General features: G+C 43.2%; 1 protein-coding gene across 1 annotated transcript in view; it reads right to left on the bottom strand.

Annotated features, from left to right (window-relative positions):
- The window catches only part of PARD3 (par-3 family cell polarity regulator), a 631,094-nt gene that overhangs the window by 344,537 nt on the left and 263,204 nt on the right, over positions 1 to 23,353 (bottom strand). Inside the window, exons 6-7 of the mRNA XM_045290158.1 lie at positions 8,974 to 9,065; positions 7,123 to 7,206 (exon numbers count right to left, since the gene is read on the bottom strand). Coding sequence (XP_045146093.1) covers positions 7,123 to 7,206; positions 8,974 to 9,065 — 176 coding nt within the window. The remainder of the gene's footprint in view (positions 1 to 7,122; positions 7,207 to 8,973; positions 9,066 to 23,353) is intronic.

Raw genomic sequence — 23,353 nt, 5'->3', positions numbered from 1 at the left:
CTCAAAACTTGGGGCAAAGTCTACTGTGTCCACTCTTTTATGAATCGCAACCCTTCAACATGCATCTAACGTCATAAAAATTGCAAACACACATGGCTTCCTTTGAAGCCTTGTCTCAGAATAGCTGAGCAATCCTCCTTGGGGGAGAAAAAAGAAACAAAGAGAAAGCAGAATTGTCGCAGGGAGGAAGGCAGTGAACTGCTGCATCTTCAAACACGTTTTGGAGGCATAATTAGAAATTTAACTGCTTGGATTATATTAAGGATCGCACCACTACATTTTTACAAGGTTCATTAGCCTAATTACACACTTAATTAAAACAAACTCAGTCACACATGTTAACATTTTCAATTCTAAGTATAAATTACAACCAATGATATAACTGAAAATAAGTAACAAATGTTTTATTGACATCTAAATTGGCGGAGTTAGTCTGAGTTTTGCTTTTGATAATGTAAACTCCCACAACTGCCACCCAGCTGTATGGAAATGATCATAATTCATCTTAATAAAAGCTGACACAGTATAAACATCACCCTGCCGCGCAGGCAGCGTCTATATGAACGGGCAGAAGGGAGCCCAGACACCAGGGGCCGCTCGGCTTGCTGAATGGGCACAAGTAGGCAATGTGCCATACCTACGCTTGACCCCGGGGCACAGTGAATTTCAGAGGATGTAAATAGGGAGTGTTTAAAGGAATTCTAAGTTAAAATAAAGCCTCAACCTGTTTTGAACTCTTCACAGATTTGACAAAGTAGACCTAACACGGGATGGCAAGTAAAATCCGAGTATTCTGAGGAGGAAACGAGCGTATTCAGAGTATCCTGAGGGAAAACTGGAAGTCCACACCAACGGGTATCAGAATGAAGGAAATATTTCCAAGTTGATTGTGGGGATGATTGCACAACCCTGCTCAATAAGATTGCACTGTGGAATTGTATGATGTGTTAAGTATAGCTCGATAAAACTAAATAGAAACAAAACAAACCAGAGGGTTCCTCCCCGTGAGGGTGAACATGAGATTCCCCTCACTACGACATTTAAATGAACCAGGTGTACCTAACTGCAGCATGTAACTTTCCTGTTCAAACAAACGCCCATGGTGTGGCTCGGGGACAAGTGTGCGGCTGGCAATGCACCACGGAAAACCTCCAGACAAAAGAATATAGATTTAGTACAGAAAACTCAATTGCGTTGCTCTGTTCTCTCCAAATGTAATTCGATTAAAATTGAGCCCTCAAAGCTCAATAGCATATTTATTCTTTCAAAAGTGATCATGGATTTTAAAAGACTGCCTAACCTGAAACATATAAAGGTATGATCAAGCTTTTCTTAACCCCTGAGCTAGTTCTAAGATGTTCAAATTGGCTCTAAATGCTCATTAAAATCTCCACCCAATCAACTACACAAATGTATACTAGGATTCTGAAAGTTATGATAGAGCAGTAAGTTCTCGCTGCAGAATCATAGTAAAAGAGAAGAGTCATTGTTCTGCATTCTGCAGACTAACCAGTACCTACCTAGACAACCAGGATACCACCCACCCATCCATGAAGGATATGATAAGGGACAATCAGGAAAGAATCTGAAGATAAATATATTTCCATAATTTGATCATTATTAGCTGTTGTGCATAACTACTTTACTAGGTGATTTACTTAAATTTTCTTATTTAAACCATAGTAAATCTTAAGAGCACCCCTGGAAATGAGGCTAAGAGAACGTAACTTGTCCAATATCTTAATAAAGACTGAGCCATACCCCCTCCCGGGTATATCTGTGCGGCCTCAGAACTTGGGCCACTCCTACCAACCTTCGATCAAGTGACAGAGAAAAGAGACTGAAATATGATAGGGAAAAGAAGCAGTTTTTTTCTGGATGCATTGCAGAGCACAGAGTGGTAGGGTACAGATTACATGAACAAGGAGCCAGAGAGACCAGAGACTAGAGGAACCCTGTATATCTTAGGAGTCGGGAAAGATCTGCCGGCTGCTCGAATAGACAGAAGACCTCCGGTTCTCATTGAGAGGGGATGTCTTTAACATGTCATCCAGCATACGTTTATATTTCACCCATATCCCATATTACAGGAATACGTAATTTTCAATGAGGTCACTTACTTCAATTCAAAAAATCGTAATGACAATGAAATGTTCCCTTAGATGGGTGAATGTCTCTCCGCTTAGGATGGTGACATTTATGGACAGTGTTGGAAGCAACGCAGTCCAGAGGGGAAAAGGCACGGTACTAAAGTTGAACCTAGCAATTTAAGTTCTGGGCTAAAAGTGTGTTGCTACTTCCCTTGATACTTGAAATACGAGACTGAAGGTAAGAGGATGAACGAGTCACTTGCAGCATCTTCCTTTCACATCTTCTCTTCCTCACATAACTATCTTTCTAGAACAATGCCACTAATGTTCCTTTAACAAAAATGCCATGGCCCGCTGCTTCCCTAAGGGTTTGCTACCAAACCATAACCAAACTCACTGTCACCGAGTCGACACTGGCTCAGAGCAACCCCGTAGGACAGGGTAGAATCACCGCCTGTGTATTTCCAAGACTATAACTCTTTATGACAGTGGAAAGCCTCATCTTTCTCCCGAGGTGAGGCTGGTGACTTAGAACTGCAGGCCTTGCCATTAGCAGCCTAACACATAATCACTCTGCTGCAAGCACTCCTGGAGGTTTCCGACAGAAGCCCGCAACTCAATCAAGGCTGTTGCCAAATCTCTATGATATCTTTATGGCAAACACCCTGCTTCCTTTTAATATGCATGCTTTTCTATTTGACTTCAAGTCCTTCAAAATGAAATGCAAAATCTGCTATTTTCATGGGCTCAGCCGCTATTCTATATGTTGTTGCTATAAGGTTGTAATAAGGTGCCATGAAGTTAGTTCAGACGAACAGTGACCATACATACAACAGAGTAAAAATTCTAGTCTGAAGTTTTGTGACTTGCTTTGAAAATACTTAGCCTGGTATCATACTCCTATTCCTCGGGTATTGGAAAGTTTCCGAAAAACTAAACCATAGCCAACAGTAACAGTCAGGAGCCCTGGCGGTGCAGTGGGCTGCCCAGTGAACTGCCAAGGACAAGGCCAGGCATCCCACTAGCCACTCTGGGGGAGAGGATGAAGCGTTCTGCTCCGGTAAAGATTGAAAACGTCACAAACTCAAAGGGACAGTTCTACTCTGTCCGACAGGATCACGCTGAGTCCACATGGACTCAATGGAGAACACAAGTCGTCATTGGTCAATTCACTCCTTTACTGAATGAGCTTTACAGAGCACGTGCGCACACACGTGTGTGTGTGTGTGTGTGTGTGTGTGTGTGTGTGTGTGTGTGTGTGTAAAATACCTAGAATGTAGCCCACAGTTTTGATGTTCCTAAAACTGGCAGCATTTGTGATTTAAGTAAGAGGGGGATACTTGGCATGTAAACCGGGAGAAAAGGAGCTCATATGCTCAAGGTAGAGAAAGAGCGAATAAAGAGTTCCGGATGGGCTTTAGTTCATTTCGTTTTTGAATGAAACGTAAGAAGGGAGCTTGAATGCAGAAAAGGTAAGACATGACTGCCTTTGCTAGGCATCCGCCTATCTCCATTTCTAGGCATCAAAAGGTATTCATTCACAGGAGGGGTTGGGAGGGGGAGCGAACACATGCTAATTGTCGCTGATGACCATAATCAAGGACAAACATGCACCCTGCTCTAACAAACAGCCATTGCCAGTCGGCACGGCAGGAGTCTTACTTAGAAAAACTTCATTATACACCAGGTCACCAGAACTCGTACAAGGTTCTCAAACTTCCCTACTACTCATTTCAGAAGTTTAAATTGCTATTTTCCTGAATTGTATTTGACATGCGAGGTGTTCGGCATCCTGTTTCTTTTCTTTACAGTATCTAGGTTCTATTTTTCATTATTTCTTAGATTCTTTTAACTTTGACCATCTAAATTAGAAAGCAACATGGACATGCTATTTGTCACTTGCATAAAAGTAAGTATTCATGAAACGTTTTAATGTTAAATCTCCAAAAAGGATTTAGTATGCCAAAATATGATTGGAATTTCATAATAGGAAAGCTATTTTTGGAAATTTCAACTTAAAGACCATGAATATGTATTCTTTATTCCCACTAGGTGTATATGAATTTCTTCCTGCGATCCCCTTAATTTCTTCCTTTCTGCTAGGCTGCAGTGCTTAATTTGCCCTTGCAGCCACCATAGAGTTGAAGCTACTGTGGTTATAAGCTGTCAGCACATTTTAAAATCATCTTTCCCCACTAGCCAGCTTCACTTACCCACCTCAGACAATTCATCCTCTAGCATCTCACAGAGCATCTATTATAGAACTGTATCAACATTTACCACCGTCTTCTAATTGTGTGATTTCTCAGCCATCACTCAATGCAGATTGCAAGTCCCTGGGGAAAGACCCTGTCCTGCCCTGATCTTTTTCATTTCCTAGCACCTAACAAAGAATTTACAATTCAGTTAAGTGCAGGTGGAACAGAAAGTTAAAAGGTGGGCTATTAACCACAAGGTCAGTAGTTCGAGCCCAATGGCAACTCCAGAGAAGAAGCATATATTTCTGTTCTTGTACTATAGCCTCAGACATCCATGGGGGCAGTCTTACTCTGTCCTGTAGGCTCACTCTGAGTCTGAATTGGATTCCGTGGCGGTGAGATTTGAGAAGTACTCTGTGAAGGTTGTTTTTGAAAAAGCTGTTGTAAAAATAATAATAAATAATAATAATAATAATTAGTAAATAGAAAACCTACTTCTAAGCATTTCCCTGAGAACAAGGGAGACAGATGTCTCTGGGCCCCTGAAAACTGGCATCTATAATTCTAAGCAGCCCACCTGCTTTCTCTCTTCCACCAGCACCCTAAATCTGTAGAAAAATTATTAACTGCACTCGAGAGAGGGATGAAGCACAGGTGTTGCGACAAAACAAAATAATTCTTTTCTGTCTCCCCACATGAAACTTGATGACATTTAACAGGGGTTAATAAAGAATCTACTTTTCTTAAATCGCTCAAGTCCATATATGGGAAAGGTGCACAGGGTTCTCCTTATTAAGCATCAAATTAATGAGGATTGAAAAATTCCTCAGGTACTAAAAAGCAGAGCAACATCCAATCTCTTGAGGGAGTGTTACAGGTCACATCGAAAGGCCATCCCTGCCAGGCACCAACTGTGCTCGAATGACTTACTGCTGTCTATTCTGCGACTCTCACTAGCTGATGTCAGCTGATGTCTTTTGCTAGCATATTCTTCTTTGGCATGAAGTTTTTGGTCTGTTTATTTTAGCGCCATGTCCTTTCCACACGGAGGTAGGAATGTGTACAATAAAGAGCAGAAAATATACCGTGTTTGGGAGTAAAACGATGGTTCAATGCAGAGGCATCTACAAAGTGATATCGTTTGGGGTAAGCGGTGTTCCCCAGAAGTTTAGAGGCACATTGACAGTGTGAGTCTGTGGCTCATGTGTAGTACATGGGCTTATCTTTTCACTCAGGGAAGAAATGAAAACCTGTAGCTTATGAGAGCACTTATACTTGGATTTCTATCCAACACCAATACCTGTGGTTTCCCAGTGCTAGCCATAAGTTGTTATGATCCACACTGTCAAGTATTTTTGCATAACCAATAAAACATGCACAAATTTGAAAAAGGAAAGATTTCTAATAGAAGCAAGAGTAAGGATTATTTTGCCAACAACCTAATCTTGCAGAAGAGGAGGTTTTCTGAAGAAATGCTGATGCCACTCCAGAGTTTGAAAATAAACGGAGGAAAAGACTGCAAGCAGACCCAACGCTGTGAGTGCACCCCCTCCGAAAATCCAAGAGGCCTTTCTCATCTGGTTAGCGAGCACATACGGCCAAGCTTCCCACTCCAGCAGAGTTCTATATAAATCAAAATGTCAGCTTCAGGACATAACATAAAGCAGGCGCTACACTGGAGGGATGATAACTGGACTTCGCCACCGTTACTGACATAGACCAGAAAGGTAGTACAACTGTTCAAATACTTAGCTAAAAAAAAAATTAATTACACATCTGCACTTGATATTGCATCTGTCTTTTACAACAGGCTGGTTGTGGTTCATTCCTTTAGGACAGGTCTAACTAGGTTCTAAGTCCTCAATCATTCATCCATGGCTGCTTGCCAGCTCGTCCCTATTTACTTCTCCCCAGGTAAAAAAAAAAAAAAGAAAAGAATGAAAGAAAAAGGATGCTCCGAAGCAGAAAGTACCTTGCACAAGGTAAGCAGCAGATGGATAAATGGGAGAAGATGAGATCAACGTTAACAAGATCAATGTGTGCAGGTGAAAGACCTAGCAAAGACGCCCAGCACTTGGTTTGTGGGTGATTACAGCAACCCAGCAAACATTAGTTGGAGAATCCATCCATGGTCCTCAAATACAGTCAGACAAGCAAACGATCTTTCACATAAGATCAATAACTCAAAGTAACTTGTATACCATTTGCAAAGTTTAGGGAATCCATCTTTTTTTAAATAAAGCAACGAGAGCAAAATACCCAAAGAGTAAAATACTTTAACTTTAACATGTGTGGATAGTGAATGGAAGGAGCCATCTAGTAGGAGCATAAACCTATCACTTGACTAGATTTTCTTTTCTTTTCATTTCAGGCATAATTGTAAAAAAAAAAAAAAATCTTCTGAAATGGAGTAATTAAATAATTATGCGCAATAAAAACTAACCTTTACCTAAGTTGTCCAGATCACGTGCATTGGCCAACTCTTTCTGGAAAATGCTGGAAGCTTTCATTACCTCCCCAATGCAGCTGCAGCTTTTACAGTCTGTCGTCAATTCATAGCGCAGTGAAACGTGTGCGTGGATGCGTGATGAACAATAAGCGTATTAGGATCATTTAGATGGCTGGTGACTTAGTGTTTCTGCAAACCCTCTCTTCATCACCCTAAGTGCTTGTTGGGATTGTGATGTATACGTCGGAATGAAGCAGCAGTTGCCCCCAAATGAAAATGTTGTCTATTAAGCATGTGCTAAATCAACACCACTCTGTATCTGAGCATAAATGAAGACAAAACACTCCACATTATGATGCAATTAAAAACCTCCAGGATACGTTACCTGCCGCCTCGAGCACTGAAAGGCACTACATGGATTCCCAGAGGCCCTCCATCGTTGGGGACTTGAACGAGCTTTACCATATCACTGTGAGACAATGATGAATGAGGGAGCATGAACATGTACTGTCAACAAACCAAACCAAAACCAAACCAAAAGCCACAACAAACGCAGACACACAACACGCAACAGAGAAGAACAGAACAAAAATCCCACCAAGCACACACGCATACACATACACATTCTGGAATACAAGCATGAGGATGAAGCAACATCAAACACTACATACCTGAACACTAGTCTGATGGCATGGAGGGAGAGCAATCATTAGAAATAACTACATTTAAAATGACTCAGGCTGTTTCTCTTGGACCATCCTCTTGCGTGTAATGTAAGCATATTATTTTTGCAACTTAAACCCACAGATTTCCAGGAAAATGTTTCCAACCCCGAATCGATAGACAGCAAGGGTTCTTACAATTAACCGAGATGCTGTCGATACATGGCAGGTTATGACTTCTACAATACTCTCACATAATTGCCACATTATTTGATACTTCTAAGAATCTAAGGAAGTCAAAGTTGTGACCTCATAGGTGGCAGGCCAGAGGTGAGCCAGCTCTCCTCAAGGCCACTAACTACCCCATGAGAAGGCAAGTCACCTTCCCCTAAGCTCTACAACAGCGTCTCAGGACAACTCTTCCTCACCGCCAGCGGGCATTTACTGATAATCAGTTTATTTCCATAGAAGTCATTACAATTGAAATGTAAACACAAAAGGGGACATCTGCAATAGGCGGTAACATCAAACCATTTCTCGTCATACAATTAAAATAGTTAACGTAAGGGGTACAACATCCTGTAGATGTCTTTTGAGTTTTTTCATGGACTCTTTTCTAGGAATGCGATAACCTTTCATGAAAATTGGTATCATTTGAAAAATTCTTTGAACCCTTCAGGGGAAAATAAAGTGGGGAGAGAACTAAGAATCTACAAGAGAATTTTCAAAAAGTTTGGAGAAAAAATGGAATTAAAGGAAATGAACAATTGTCTACCAACTGTTTTAAACCCCCTTGTAAATGCTAATATCTAGGGTCCGCCCCTGACCTTTCACACAAATTAAGAGGGAAAAGGTGGCCTGCTTTCCCTATTGGAAGTTATCAAAGGACGAAGTCCTAAAAATACTTCCACTGAAAAATATGCCAGTATCCAAGCCAATGAGAAAATTGTGGGGAAAATGTTTGCATTTAAAAAATGCTTTTATATTAAAAACCATGTTCAAGATCCCTATGTGAGGACCTCTAACTTTTTATCAAATGCGTTAAAAAATTCTATTTTGTCAAATTTTAAAATATGCTAAAATATAACTGTTGCTTACATGAGTCAACTATTTCTTTTACAAATAAAGTATGTTTCTCTCTCTATATATATATATCTTTTATATGTGTGTGTGTGTGTGTGTGTGTGTATGTGTGTGTGTTTACCTTTCAGTGAAGCTGTACGTCAAATAACTAGAATACTGGCAAACAAGAGCAAGCCGAAAGCAGTCACAGTGTTTACAGCGCTGCTCAACATGACACACAGTTGTAATCAAATACTATTTCATAGCGTAATTTAATAGTATTTGTCAACGCATGAAACTCAAGACAGGTACATGTGGAGTTCCATGCTATCCTTTCTCCATCACGTAACTAACGCAATAGATGAAAGATGTTCTTTGGAGAAACAAACCAACACAAGGCATGTGTCTCACGACACACAAACATTCTGCATGCCATATGCCTTTGGAATACTTGCTGCTATCAGTGATGCTGCGTAGAGACCACAAATCCAGTGAAGCCAGCAGTAACTTACTCCAGAGAAAAGCTGGGCATATTCTCCAAGCCAGTGTCCGCATGTCCAACTGGTTCCACCCTGCTATTGTCTTCTTCTGCCCCATCCTCATCCTGCAGAGAGAAGCACATGGTGAGTCAGGCTTACTTCTAGAATGCTAAAGAGAAAGAGCTGAAACTAGAGCCTTGTAAGCATTACCATCATGTTAACTAGGCCTTTCAACTAGGTAAGATGACCTTTAAAGGTGTGTGTAGTGGGGGGGGGCGGTTTGTGCATTTGGAGAAACCTCCTGAGGTACCATAGGCAAGGATGAGAACAAGACACCCTGGGATAAGAAAAAATAAAATAATTTTTAATTAGAACTTCTACTGATGTCAGTTTATCACATTTCAATTTAATATTTGATACTGGTGTATAAAATAATTATATATTACTACAAAGTGATGTTCTCAAATAATTGTAAGTGAAATTAGAGTTATGGGTTTCAAAACTCTTTAATGATTTAGATCCAGCATCAAAGCAATTGAGACTATTAGAAATTTTCACATTTACCAGTATCTTCAAAACCCTTTCACTTTCTTGGTTCTTAAGACTCAAAGCTTATTAAAACAGCCATGCCCTGGGTAAATCCCACCCTAAAACCCCTCATTCTATGAAGCTGCACCTAGCACGGAGGCATTCACAGACCCCCCATGCATGGCAGAGGACAGCGGGTCCATTGGGTTTGCAAAGCTGCCAGCTTCCAAGAGCAAATCACCAAGACTTCCTTCCAAGGAGCCCCGGGAGTGGCCTTTAGTCACCAACTCTACAATTTATGGTCGAACACTTTTTTATGGTAACACCCAGGGAACCATGAGTTGGCATCACCTTAAAAATCTTGAGTTTATTTGTTTGGGTTCATAACCAAAAAACCAAACTCACCGTCATCAATTCAATTCCGACTCACAGAGACCCTACTGGACAGGGTGGAACTGCCCCTGTGTGGTTCTGTGACCGTAGCTCTTCAATGTATTAGAGAGCCTTAAGGAATCAATTCCATTTCTTTTGGTTTGCACAAGATTAAGTACCGGAAATGTCGCAAAGAGATGGATGCATGATCACATCCGTCTTACATTGTTCCTTTTTCAAAGGTGCATACTTCATTAAAAATAAGTTTCAACGTGCTACCAAAATCAGCCAAGGATGCTGGTATTCCAAAGTAAGCATGCGGCACACATGTGGTAGCTCAGGAAAGTACAGAAATGCCACAGAAGAACAGCCCCTTCTTTATAGTCCTGGCTACAGCTTTTTGACCCAAGGGTTCACTAGTCCTTGGGTTGGCATTTGAAAATTGTGAATAATAACAAACACGCCTGACTAGTCTCAATGATTTTTATGAATCCAGTCAGAATACTGAAAAAGATTTCAAATCTCCAAACGCAATGGCCAAGAGCCCCAGGTGGCCTTCACCCAGCACCATAAATAACTTTTGCCAATGAGAACAAGGTCATTGCACGGAACGCTGTGAGAATGAGATCTGCAAAGCAACTACAGAAGATTCATTTAAGCAGGTTCTTGCTAAATATACGTATACGTTTACATGTCATTCATTAACACTGTCATTCTTGCGATATCAATCTGCTAGCTGGTATTACACAGGAACTTATTAAACCACCTATATTAGGAAAGGGAGTCCATAAAATGTGAGCGAACCTCTCTATATTTTTAATCATGCCTGAGAGATCTGCCAAAAGTCATGAATATGCTGTCAACAGAGGCATCAGTCAACACACTACAAGCAAAGGCTGGGGACACAGTATCAGACAATGCATTAGATTACTGAAGAGATAGTAAGGCAAGGCCGAGCTGTTGGCAATGCCCAATGGACATTTCCTCTGAGAATCTACCAGAAGCAGTAGCCGACTGCCCCCAGCTTACTCTGAGTGGTAGAAGCTCGCCCTGCGCCCTGCATCCTGGATAGCTGTGCACACATGAAGCCGGGCTCCTTGAAGATTGATGATCCTATGTTTTGAGAGGCTCTAATATGCACTTCTTAGTCATCTATCTCTCTTAAGCGCCCGTGCGTAATACATCTCAGAGGTTAACCAGCATTTTGAACCTGCGGGAGAACTGCATTGTGAATGTAAACAAGTGCTCCCCAAATGATGTTTTTCCACAGGGAGTGGGGGGCTGGGCAGCAAGCCAAAAAAAAAAAAAAAGCCACTGTTTATAAGTCAGATGCACCACATCAAAACAGTCTTACACGTGAAAGACATTTTGGTTCAGATTGCATTAATAATTTAGGCGCCAGGAAAACGCCACCAAGATGTATGACCATTGGAAGCATTTTGTTGCACTAGGAAATAGCCACATAAATGAAATGCCCCACACAACAGCGATAAAACAGGAACTGATCGTTCACACATTCACTGTTCCCACAGTGGCCGTGATTGGCCCTCTAACAGCATACAGAATATCACTGGATGGGGCTGCAAATGCTATTCAGTTTGGACTACAACATTCCCGACCCCCCAGGCTGTGCTGCTGTGGGAACCACAACTTAGAATTTCCCAACTTCTGGATGTGTAAATATCAGCTTCTAGATTGCATTATTCTGTTGTCTGGTACTTGTTTTTCAAAGCTGTCATTGAACCTAAACATGAACTTTACATTGAGTGCCATTCTAACCATCCTAAACTTAAAACCGCAACAAACTAAGCTCAATTATATATTTCAAATCAAGCAATACAAGGCGACTGGGGTGACGCTGTGGGATAGGCACTAGACAGCAAACGTAAAGGTTGGGGTTCAAGCCCACTGGTGGTCTGGAGAGAAAGAGGAGCTTGTCTGGTTCCACAAAGGTTGGCAGTCTCATAAACCTTATATAGTGTAGCTATGAATTCGCATCAGTGACAATGGGTTTGAGTTGTAACTCTGCAAGCGATTGTTCCTGTATTACCGGTGGGCAGGGAACATGTTTTGGTTTGGGTTTTTGTCCCCTGCCCTGATCCCCTCAATTTTCCAACAGAGCAACAGTAGTCCAGACTAGAGTTGAACAGCAACCCCATGCTCTTTTAACTTTCCCGCTTTAGCCAAGTTATGTATCCTTAATATATTTCTGGCCTTTCTGCGGCAATTATGTGGACAATAAACTAACTCCAAAAAAAAAAAAAAAAAAAGGACATGGGCGGAAGGGCGGGGAACAGGGCACTAACCTATCCATAGGGAGGGTATTCTTTATCGCTCCACAAGAAATGGAGAGAGGGACCAGACCTCAACCTGGTACAACAAGTTTTGAAGGCAACATGTAGGCATGAAGCAGCGAATTGACAGAGGTCTACAGGGCCAGCCCCAATTCCAGCTAACGCACTACAGAAGACAACACTGAAGATACACCTCAGGGAGAGGGGCGGGTCTGCTCAGAACACACTGGAGCAAACTAAGAGGGAAGGAGAGAGAGAGAGAGAGAGAGAGAGAGAGAGAGAGAGAGGATTACATCCTGGCCTACCAAGCCCCAAGGACAATATTCCTGCGTGGAGCACCAACTGCACAGAGAGGACTGTAAGGTCAGTCTCATCACAAGACACGCATCCCTTCATTGACCCACAGTGCTATGGGGGACAACACCATGTTTGGGCCAGGTCCGGGCCATGCAGCCGCCTCCCCCAGATCTCCCAAAAGATAGCCAGGTGGATTGTGCGGCCCCTTCCCCCACCTCTCAATGCCAGAGCTGGACTGTGCAGTCCCTGCCTCCAGCATTCCAAGGAGCTTATCTCTATAGGCCGGGTCTGTACAGCCCCTTCCCTCAGTGTTCAGGGATGATTTACTCACAGACCACATCCTGACTCAGCCCCGGCCACTGCAGCACCAGAAGGCCTTCCTTCCCCTTATCAGTACATCCGTCCTGGGCTCAAGCCCTATATATGTCCCACTGCCTCACTGCCAGGCCTGATTTCCCTGACCTAACTCATTGGGTCTTGGAGCCCACCCAGGAGCTCAAGATGGCCCCGTCTCTATCTCTGCTCTCCCGTCCCTCCCAGAAGTTCTTTCCCTGCCTCAATAAAATCTTTATCAACTTCACATCCCTGACTAAATTCTACGTTTGTTCTGTGCCTCCGTCTCCAACCTCTCACACCAGAGACACAGTGTGGGAATTGTGCTCAGTCTTACCAACAACACAAAACACAAAAGGACTGCAACAGAGCAGCAAGGGGAGCAAACCAATGAAGTCCCCGAAGAATGCCAAAAATAGACTTCAGGGACAAGGCTTGGCACTTCATCAGACTTGATCGGAAAACACTCATAGAGGTCAACAGACAGACCTGGAACTATTTATAGGTGGTTTTTTGTTTGTTTGTTTCAAATCTATCTATGTCAGACGGGCAAGATAAACAATCCTAAGGAGAAAACAATGGGACCAACGATTCTGGGGGTGGGGGTGGAGGAGACATGTGGGGGGGGGGTGGCGGTAAGGAAGCAGGGAGACAACAAACTCAGGGACAAAGGAACAACAAGTGATCAAAAAGCAATGGCAAGGAGGGCATAGAATGCCTGGTGGGGTTCGATCAAGTGTAATGTAGCCAAGAGGAATTACTGAAAGCCGAATGAAGGTCGAACATGATAATGGGACAAGAGGACAGCAAGAAAAAATAGAGAAAAGAACTAGGAGGCAAAGGATATTTATAGAGGTATAAGTACAGGCACGTACATATGTAAAGATATATGTTAAGTATTAAGGTAGCAGATGGACATTGGGCTTCTACTCAAGTACTCCCTCAATGCAAGAACACTTTGTTGATATAACTCGGCATTCTGCTATGCTCACCTTCCCAACATGATCACTGAAGACAAAATGGGTACATGAGCAAATGTAGCGCAGAAAGCTGATGATGCCCAGCTATCAAATGATATAGCATCTGGGGTCTTAAAGGCTTGAAGATAAACGAGCAGCCATCTAATTGGGAAGCAACAAAGCCCACATGGAAGAACACCAGCCTGTCTGATCATGAGGTATCAGCATGACCAGATATCTGGGAATCAGAAGACCCAAAACAAACAATTATAATGATGGAAATGAGGGGAGTTGGCGTGGAAACCTAACGCCCATCTGTAGACAATGGGACATCCCCTCAGAGAAAGGTCACAAGGAAGGGACAAGCCAGCCAGGGTGCAGTATAGCATGGATGAAACATTCAACATTCTTCTAGTTCTCTAATACTTCCTCCCCCACCACTATCATGACCCAGTTCTACCTTACAAATCTGGCTAGAACAGAGCAAGTACACTGGTCCAGATGAGAGCTCTCAACACATGGAATCCAGGACAGATAAACCCCTCAGGATCAACAATGGGAGTGGTGATACCATGAGGTAGGAGGAAGGTGGGAGGAGAAAGGGGGAACCAATCACAATGACCAACATATAACCATCCCCCCCACACCCAGGGTGACAAATACAATGGATGTATGGATTTTATAAGAGTTGCAAGATCCCACAACAAAGTGATTATAAAAAAAGTTTTTAAATGAGAAAAAAAAAACCTTTCCCTCTTAAGACTATTGTAAGAAACAGTGAGTCCAGATCACACACACAAAACAGAATGCCTGACACACAGTATGTGTCTAATAGATATTAGTCTATTTTACTGAAAAGAGAAATAAATTCTAATTTTAAGGGACTCACACACAAACACAAAGCCATTTAAGAATATACCATTGCTCATCCATGCTCTGTGCCTAGTAACACAATTTGATATAAAACCTATTGCCGATCAAGTGAAGACAAAACACTGTATTTTAGAAACGTGCGTGTGTTAGACAGGGTTAGCTGGCACAATAAACTATCTCAGTGCGCAATGCCGAAATTTAATTGTGTTATTCTAGATACAAACTACTGTCATTGTAAAACATCTCTGTGTTAAGCAAAGAAGCCAAGACAGAGATAAGCAACTGAAATGCTACATACAATTAAGTGAGTGATGCTGGGAATAGAAAAACACTCTGGGTTTCTGGGAAAGACTTTTCAAGGGAAGGCAACACCTTAAGAACTCTGACAGGTCAGAGATTGGACCCTATGGTACATTCACACACTGGTCAGCTGTATTTCCATGACCAGAACACTGGTCCAGAGACAAAGGATGTCTTGTTACTCGTGGTTTATTACAGTGCCAGTAGGAGCCCTGGTGGCACAGTGGTTACGCGTTGGGCTGCTAACTGCAAGGCCTGCAGTTGGAAACCACCAGCTGCTCCATAGAAGAAAGAGAAGGCTTTCTACTCCCATCAGTTACAGTCTTAGAAACTCACGGGGGTGGTTCTACATGCCCTAGAGGGTTGCCAGGAGTCAGCAGACTCAATGGCAGTGAGTTTGCTCTTGGGTTTCTAGCAGTAGCTGGACTATCATTCCTTTTGTCCTGGTTCTTCAAGTCAGAATTCCTACAAGGAGATGTGAAGAGTATCAGGGGCACCTTTACACACAATGGACCCCTGCACTTACAGGACCCAAATCTCTCATACAGGATCGTAAATATGTCCACTCATCACTCTGGTGGGCAATGCTGTGTTTACAAATCAAAGTTGTTTGCTATCCACTTGTCCTTGAAGAGAGAGTCCAGGACAAAGGCAGACAGAGCCTCTAATATCAAGATGCACTGATATGGGAGAGCACCTTGGAAAACTTATATTAATTTACCTCCCAACATGAATTTGCACAAGGGCAGAGAGGAGCAATGGTACGATGAGTCACAGACTGAAGCTGGGATGATCATTCACAAATGCTCTATGATAACAATGGATTCTACTACATAAAAGCATATCAATATTGAGGGAAACATACTATTAAAAATGAAATGGGAGAGTTGAAAGATAAATGGGAAAGTTCAAAAAGCAGAGAAATGTTTCAGATACCCGAGTGTTTGTTGTTGCGGTTGTTGCTAGGTGTCCCTGAGCAGGCACTGACTCACAGGGACCCTTCTCTGGGCAGCAAAGGGCAGGACTGCCCCGTCCGGTGCCATCTTCGCCATTGGTCTTATGTTTGAGCCTATTGTTGCCGCCACTGTGTCCATCCATCTCCTTGAAGGTCTTTACACCGCAGACACCTTTGCGTACCAATCTATTTTTGTATCTGTTCCAGCACCTTGAAAAAGTAAACCAAGAGAGGACTGACTGGATCCAGACAAGCCTAGTCAAATACTAGACCGCATGAAGAAAGCCCCAGGAGAGAGGTGAAACGGTAGCGTCACTCACTGCCACCAAGCGATGCCCAATCACAAGGACCCTGTAGGACAGGGTAACTGTCCGTGTGGGTTTCTGAGACTAACTCTTTACAGGAGTAGAAAGCCCCACTAGTGGACTGGTGCTTTTAAACTGTTGACTTGCAGTTAGGTAGCAGCACAGCTAACTCATAATCACTGAGTCACCAGGGCTCGGAAAGGGCAGCCTTGGTAAAGGAAACTAATTCAGAGTGGTACGACAGGAGGAAGAGGTGGGGGAAGTCAGTTTCCATGAGAAAAGTAAAGTTAATCACAGCTTTGATATTTCTGAGCATTCGGGAAATAACATACTTTTTGGTAGACCACCCAGAGAATATCAGGGGAAAATTTAGGATGGACACAGAGACAATAATTCTGAGTTATGCGACATCAGCAAATGAACAACAAACTGACACAGTACGGGAGGCAGGCTGGAAGAGACTCATGTGTGTGCTCATTTCACAGAAAACGAACCAAACAGAATTCAGAAATTATCCATCAATACCATTAACAGCACTTGCAAACACTTTCTAAAGATCATTTAAAACCATTGTAGTGGTATATTGACAAGGAAGTGCCCAAAATGCACGCTGGAATCGGACGCGTGCTATCCAGTGGCTCTTGGAGAAAAGGGGGAGTATCAGGAAGATGTTCACCTGGGTTTCATTGTCTGTGCACTACGGGTAACATAGCAAAGAAGGGAAGTTGCAAAACATTTAAGAGTTCGGGCAGAGCCTTTATGTAGACCAAGAGGCAATCCTTCTAAACCACATGGTTTAAAATCCAGAAAAGTGTATTTCAGGATTGTAGACTTTGCTCATGTTTGTTCAGTCTGTGAGCTGAGAAAGTGAGCTGCATGCAGCACACTGGCGCAGGGTGTACAGGAAGACGTGAACCAACTGTGATATGCACATGGCCGGACCTCGCTGTGCTGAAAGCAAAGAAGACCTGAAGGACTTCCTGAGGAAGATCACGTCTGCGCTCCTCACCATGGATGACACCTCAACACAAAGAAAACAAAACTCCTCCCCAACTGGACCATAAGCAACAGCATACGCTGAAAAAGATTGACGCTGCCAAGGATGTAACTGTATCTGGATCCATAACCAATGCGCGTGGAAGACAAAGAGAAAGACCTACTGCCATCGAGCCAGTTCCAGCTCAGAGCCACCCTACGGGACAGGTAAGAACCGACTGTTAGCCTGTCTGCCGCTTTAACGGGAGGCCTCACTTTCCTCTAGCAGGGCAACGGGTCGGGTCACATCGCTGACCCAGTGGTGAGCAGCCCAGCCTCTAACCCAGACCACCCCCAGTGGTCCTGGGACCAAAGGACACCCTGCACTGCGCCCATCGTCTGCAACAAACCTCCTTAAAGTGCTGAAGAGCCAAGCTACCATTTTAAAGCCTGAGGTGCGACCAAACCAAGCTCTGACAGTCTCCACCGCTTCGGATGCACGTGAGAGCTGGACCATAAATACGGATGACAAAAGGAACGGGCGCTATGGAAAGAGGGTGTTGGCCTAGAATCTCAATTACACCACGGACTGTCAGAAGAATGAACAAATCAACCCAGGCTGCCTAGACTTCCTGTGACGCACTCTGGACTTATCATCAGGAGAGATCACTCTCTGGAGAAGGACAGCATGCTGGGTAAAGTCAAAAGGTCAGCGTAGAAAAGTTATGAGATGGACGGACACAGGGATGACCACTGTGGGCATGGCTCAGGAGCCGGACAACTCTGCTTCTGTCGCACACAGGGTGGCTATGAATCAGGACCAACTCGATGACGACATCAACAGCCACAAAGCAAAAATACATATATATGTAAAAGAAAGTAATAACCTGATGCAAGGGGAAAGAAAACTAAAAGGAAATATGTAAATGAGGGCATTTAAGCGTAGTGCCTGCGGGGTTCTCCAGTGAACTATTATTCTCTCATCATCATAATAACGTAAATACTGGCTAACGACTGTTTCCTGGAAAACAGCACACTGACGCTCCATTAGAAAGCAAAACAAAGGACTGCACTGAATTTCACGAATTGGGGGACTGTGGCACTGTCTGAGATGAAGCATCAGTGCCCTGACTTGTGGGAGAAACCGCCCGTTTTTAGTTGGAAAAGTAAACCAGGGAAGAGAGTCTCACATCAAAGAGAAGTGAAGGGGAGGCAGGGAAACCCAAATTCACTGCCATCAAGTTCGCTCTGACTCCCGGCAATCCTTCATGAGGTTTCTGAGGCTGTAATCTTTACAGGAGCACACAGACTCATCTTTCCTCTTCGGAATGAATGGTGAGTTTGAACCACCAACCAGAGGCTTCACCATCCGATACAGAGCGATGCCTAACGCACAGTGGCCCCAGGGATCCTTATGATTTACTGTAGATCACTTTGAGTTGAACTCCTTGAGAGTTGAGTCATTGTTAAGAAGCTAACCAACAACAATGACAAGTAAACCCTGCCACTGAGTGGATTCTGACTCCTGTTGATCCTATACGGGGCTTCAAAGACTGTAAGTAGTTCCAGGAGCAGACAGCCTCAACTCTGCCCCCTGGGGGGGGGGTGGGGAGTATGCCTTTGAACCACTGACCCTGAGGTTAGTAGTCCAATGTTTATTGCACAGACTTCTCTCAGTTCAGAAGAAAAATTTGAATCAAAAGCAATCTGTAAACTTTAAAATGTAAAAACATTGCTAAGCTGGGCTGGAAGTGGGTGGGTAAGATGAGAGGGCAGGCATTTAGACAATTCGATGATTCAAGGAGCAGTTAAAATAGCCAGTTAGGACCATAAGAGATCTAAAACTGATGGTGAGTAGGGCACAGAATGCCTGGTGGGGTTCACTTAAGGGCAATGTAGCCAAGAGGAATTACTGTGAGCAAAATGAAGGTCGAACATGATTGTGGGACAGGAGAAACGTAAAAGGAAATAGAGGAAAGAACTAGGAGGCAAAAGACATTTATATAGCATAAATACAGGCATGTACACATGTAAATGTATTAATATCTAACAATATGGATATAGGGCTATGTAAATATCTTTATATGTTAGGTATTAAGGAAGAAATGGACTTGAAGTTAAACAAGCGGCCATCTAGCAGGGAAGCAACAAAGCCCACCTGGAAGGAGCACACCAGCCTGTGTGATCACGAAGTGTCAACACGACCAAGTAACAGCCATCAGAAGACCCTAAACAATCATATCGATGCAAACGGGAGTGGCCGGAGTGGAGACCCAAAGCCCATCTGTACACAATTGGACATGCCCTCACAGAAGGGTCACAAGGAAGGAACCAATCAGCCAGAGTGCTGTAACATTTTAACTGTGATTTTGCTACTGTTATGACTTGGGTGACCCCTGTGAAAGGATCGTTTGACACCCCCACATACAAAGGGTCGCGACCCACAGGTTGAGAACCATTGCTCTAGTTCTTTAATGCTCCCCCCCACCCCCCACCCCGAGTATCAGGACCCCAGTTCTACCTTGAAAATTCGGCTAGACTGGAGCTTGTACACTGGTACAGATAAGAGCTCTTGACACACAGAACCCAGGACAGATAATGCCCCCTTCCCCCAAGGAACAATAATGGGAGTAGCGATACCATGAGGGTAGGGGGAAGGTGCGGGGAGAACGGGAAACCGATAGCAAGGATCAACAAATCACACACCCCCACCCCCACTAGGGGGACAAACAACAGAAATGTGGGTGAAGGGAGACAGTGGATGGTGTAAGATACAGAAACAACAATAAACAACAATAAATTTATCATTTATTAAGGGTTCATGAGAGTGGGAGGGTGGGAAAAAAAGAGGAGCTGATATCAAGGGCTCAAGTAGAAAGGAAATGTTTTGAGGATGATGGTAACATATGTACACATGTGCTTGATACAAGTGATGTATGGATTGTTATAAGAGCTGTAAGAGCCCCAACAAAACAATTTATAATAATAATAATAAAAAGAATAGCCAGTTAAACAATAAATAATCCCTCACCTAGGTTAGAAATAAATTGTTGGCTTTTCTGTTACTGGAACAGTTGTTATTTGATAAGGAAAAGGCTGACTGATTTTCTTTGAACAGTTAAACATAAAAATTTTAATTTCAAATAAACTTTCCATTTAAATCTGCTCTGGAGGGCAGCCCTATAGGACAGGACAGAACTACCCTTGTCAGTGTCTGAAAGTGTAACTCTTTAAGGGAATAGAAAGCCTCTTTTTTCTCATATCAAATGGCTGGTGGTTTCGAACTACTGACCTTGCAGTTAGCAACTCAATACGTGACCATTACACAAATAGGCTAGCACCTGGATTTTGCTCAGATGATTCTGATGGAACAATAGTGAAAGGATGGAGAGAGGGCCTGAAAAAGAAAAACGTTCATCCTTTGTTAGACAGAGTCATCAGGGAGCAGCAGCGTACACACCTGCCTGAGGAACAGGGAAGCCCACAGCAGCACATGCTGAAGGTGGATGCCCCCAAGAGAAACTCCCGAGCAATGAGACAAGCAGAGAAGCCACACGCTGGCACACAAGTACCTCTCTAAAATGCTCACCAGAGGGTAAAGGGTCTGTTAGGGTCAACTAAACATTCAGACTCACAAAGCCCTCATAGGCCGCCTGAAGTCAGATCACTTTGAAGACTACAGGGATGGAAACCTAGCCTGCTGTCAGGGCAGCCCCATGCTTTCTTCTTTGGTGGAAGTAGTGTTCATGGCTGTAATCACAGCGTACTGGGAACTAGTTCCTCTCTCCCCCAGCTGGCTCAGGTTCAAGGAAAGAGACCCTCGAGGGTGTTTGTTAAAGCTACCTTGGCTCAAAAGCCTGATGACCGCGAGATGACAGCATCACTTGAAGAAATTCCCTAGGCATGTCGCTTGTCACTACTTCATTCCCCAGCTCAGACGTCATTTACACACGGGAGACACTTTTACCATATGGACACACACAATGGATGCATTGTGCCAGGGAGCCTAGAAATCAACCACTTTATAACTTCTTGTGCAGAAGGGGAAAACATGTTTAAAATCCCAGTCCACCAAATTATATTGATTTCAGCAACATTTTTAAAGATGGAAAAGGTCAACATAGTCAAAGAAAAAGGAATAAGCCTAATTTAGACGCTTAGGTAAGAAAGCGGCGTTGTAGAGCCAAGTCAAGGGCCTCGTGGACAAGTTACATAACAGTGCTGGGAGCCCCTCCATGCCACTCATCATGGGGGGGGGGGGCGCGAACCCTCAATTGAAAAGGCCCTTACAACAAGTGACAGCAAAGGATAACGTTCTGAAATTATTAGCTCCCACATAAACAACGTGGTCAGAACAACTAGATTTAGCTAGACACCTAATGTATCATGCTAGTTGACTCAGAAATAATCAGCTTCTCCTATCACAGGATGCTCCTGTAAGCAGCCCTGGTGGCACAGCTGTGAAGCGCTGCGCGGTGAACCAGAGGTCCGCCACTCAAATGGGACCAGCAATGCTCCACAGGAGACATTCCATGTGGCTGCTCGTGCCCGTCAACATTTCCAACTTTGGGAACCCTGTGGGGGCGGTTCTATTCTGTCCCGTAGGGTTGCAAAGACTCAGAAATGACTCTCTGGCATTGGATTGGGTTTGGCTTTTGTGAGGCAACTGTGATAACCACAACACTAAGGAAACCCGACGGGACTTCTGTAAACAAAACGAATCAGAACCAAATGGCTGGCTTTCGTAAGCCACCCAGCCACTCTGGTGACACAATCTATGGGGAGGGCCAACAAAGTTACACAGGGTTGTTTTGCAACAGAACAGACTTCCCACCATCTAACAATATTTCTTTTCCCTGTCTGAGCATTAAGTACCTTAGTATACATTCACAGATTTCACAAGGGAGGAAGGGGGGAAATCCAAGCATACACTAAGTGGATCCCACTGCAGAGTATAGTATTAGTCCTTAAAACACATGACTACTTGTGTATCGCACACCGTGTACATTCTACGTGCAAAAGCAAAAGGATGCCTTTGGAGTGGGGTGAGGGGGTGTCTGCTACGAGGAGAAGAAGCCACCCTGTCTACGTCACAGGAACTCCGAAACCTCAATCAAAGAGCCATTCACCTGGAAGCCTGCATTCTGGCTCTCAGCTATAAGCGGGAAGATTTGAAAGTGCTTACTTGATAGAAAAGCTCAAACTTTTCAAAGATAAATGTATCATCTCAAAGAGAGTTCCTTAAAAAGATGGAATTGTACTTCCCCACATAAATGTTGCATACCTACCTTGCGTTTTCATTTAAAAAGCACAAGGGGGAGGTCTTCTGGAATCATCTTGAACAAAGCATTGACAGCACTTGTCCTTATCAAGTGGTCGGCTTATTATTCTTTTCAGAGTCAAATACTTGAATTGGTTTGTCTCTTCTGACCCAAAAAAATATGCTCAACTAGATGGTCTTTTCCACACTTTTTAGCGTGTCTGAGGCAGTGGTTCTCAACCTGTGGGTCTTGACCCTTTTGGGGATTGAATGATCCTTTCTCAGGCGTCACCCAGTTCATAACAGTGGCAAAATTACAGTTATGAAAATGCGACGAAAATAATTTTATGGTTGGGGGGTTCACAACATGAGGAACTATATTAAAGGATTGTGGCAAAACTGCTCTAAGGTTTTCCTGACTTAATGAGAGACTATTAATGAGCTGTAGTATCTGAGAGATAATATTTATTTGGATGTTGACAGTATGAATTAAACCACTTTTTACTTGGCTTTACATTTCGTGGAAAAACAATTCCAGGGGGATCTCTTTCCAGGTCTCCTAAGTATCACAAATAAGATTCCAGAAGGCTTTTGTGTTAATGTTGTGTCTACTTGATTAATTGTCCGAACCAGCAGGGAAAAGTAATTTCCCATCATATGTGAAAAACAATTGAAACACCTGGGGAAGACACACCCTTTGCCCCTCCTCCCCAACCCCACACAGTATTTGAAATAAATCTATTGCGGCTTTCCTCCAAAACAAAAGTCTTTAATGTACAACATCATTTTACTTCGTGATTACTGTAATAGACTGGAGGAAAAATACTCATTTGGGGAAAAAACCAAGCAAACAGAATTCAGCTAACCCAAAGGACAAATAATGCTAGATGGGAAAGAACGCACCCACTGCTGTGGAGGAGATACCAACTGCTAGCGACCTTGCAGGAGAGAAGAGTGACCTT

Source organism: Echinops telfairi, unplaced genomic scaffold, assembly GCF_000313985.2.
Source record: "Echinops telfairi isolate 266 unplaced genomic scaffold, ASM31398v2 ScPeMD7_31;HRSCAF=116, whole genome shotgun sequence".
Taxonomy (NCBI): Eukaryota; Metazoa; Chordata; class Mammalia; order Afrosoricida; family Tenrecidae; genus Echinops; species Echinops telfairi.
The sequence above is the reverse complement of the archived record's forward strand: the minus strand, read 5'-3'. Positions and strand labels throughout refer to the sequence as shown.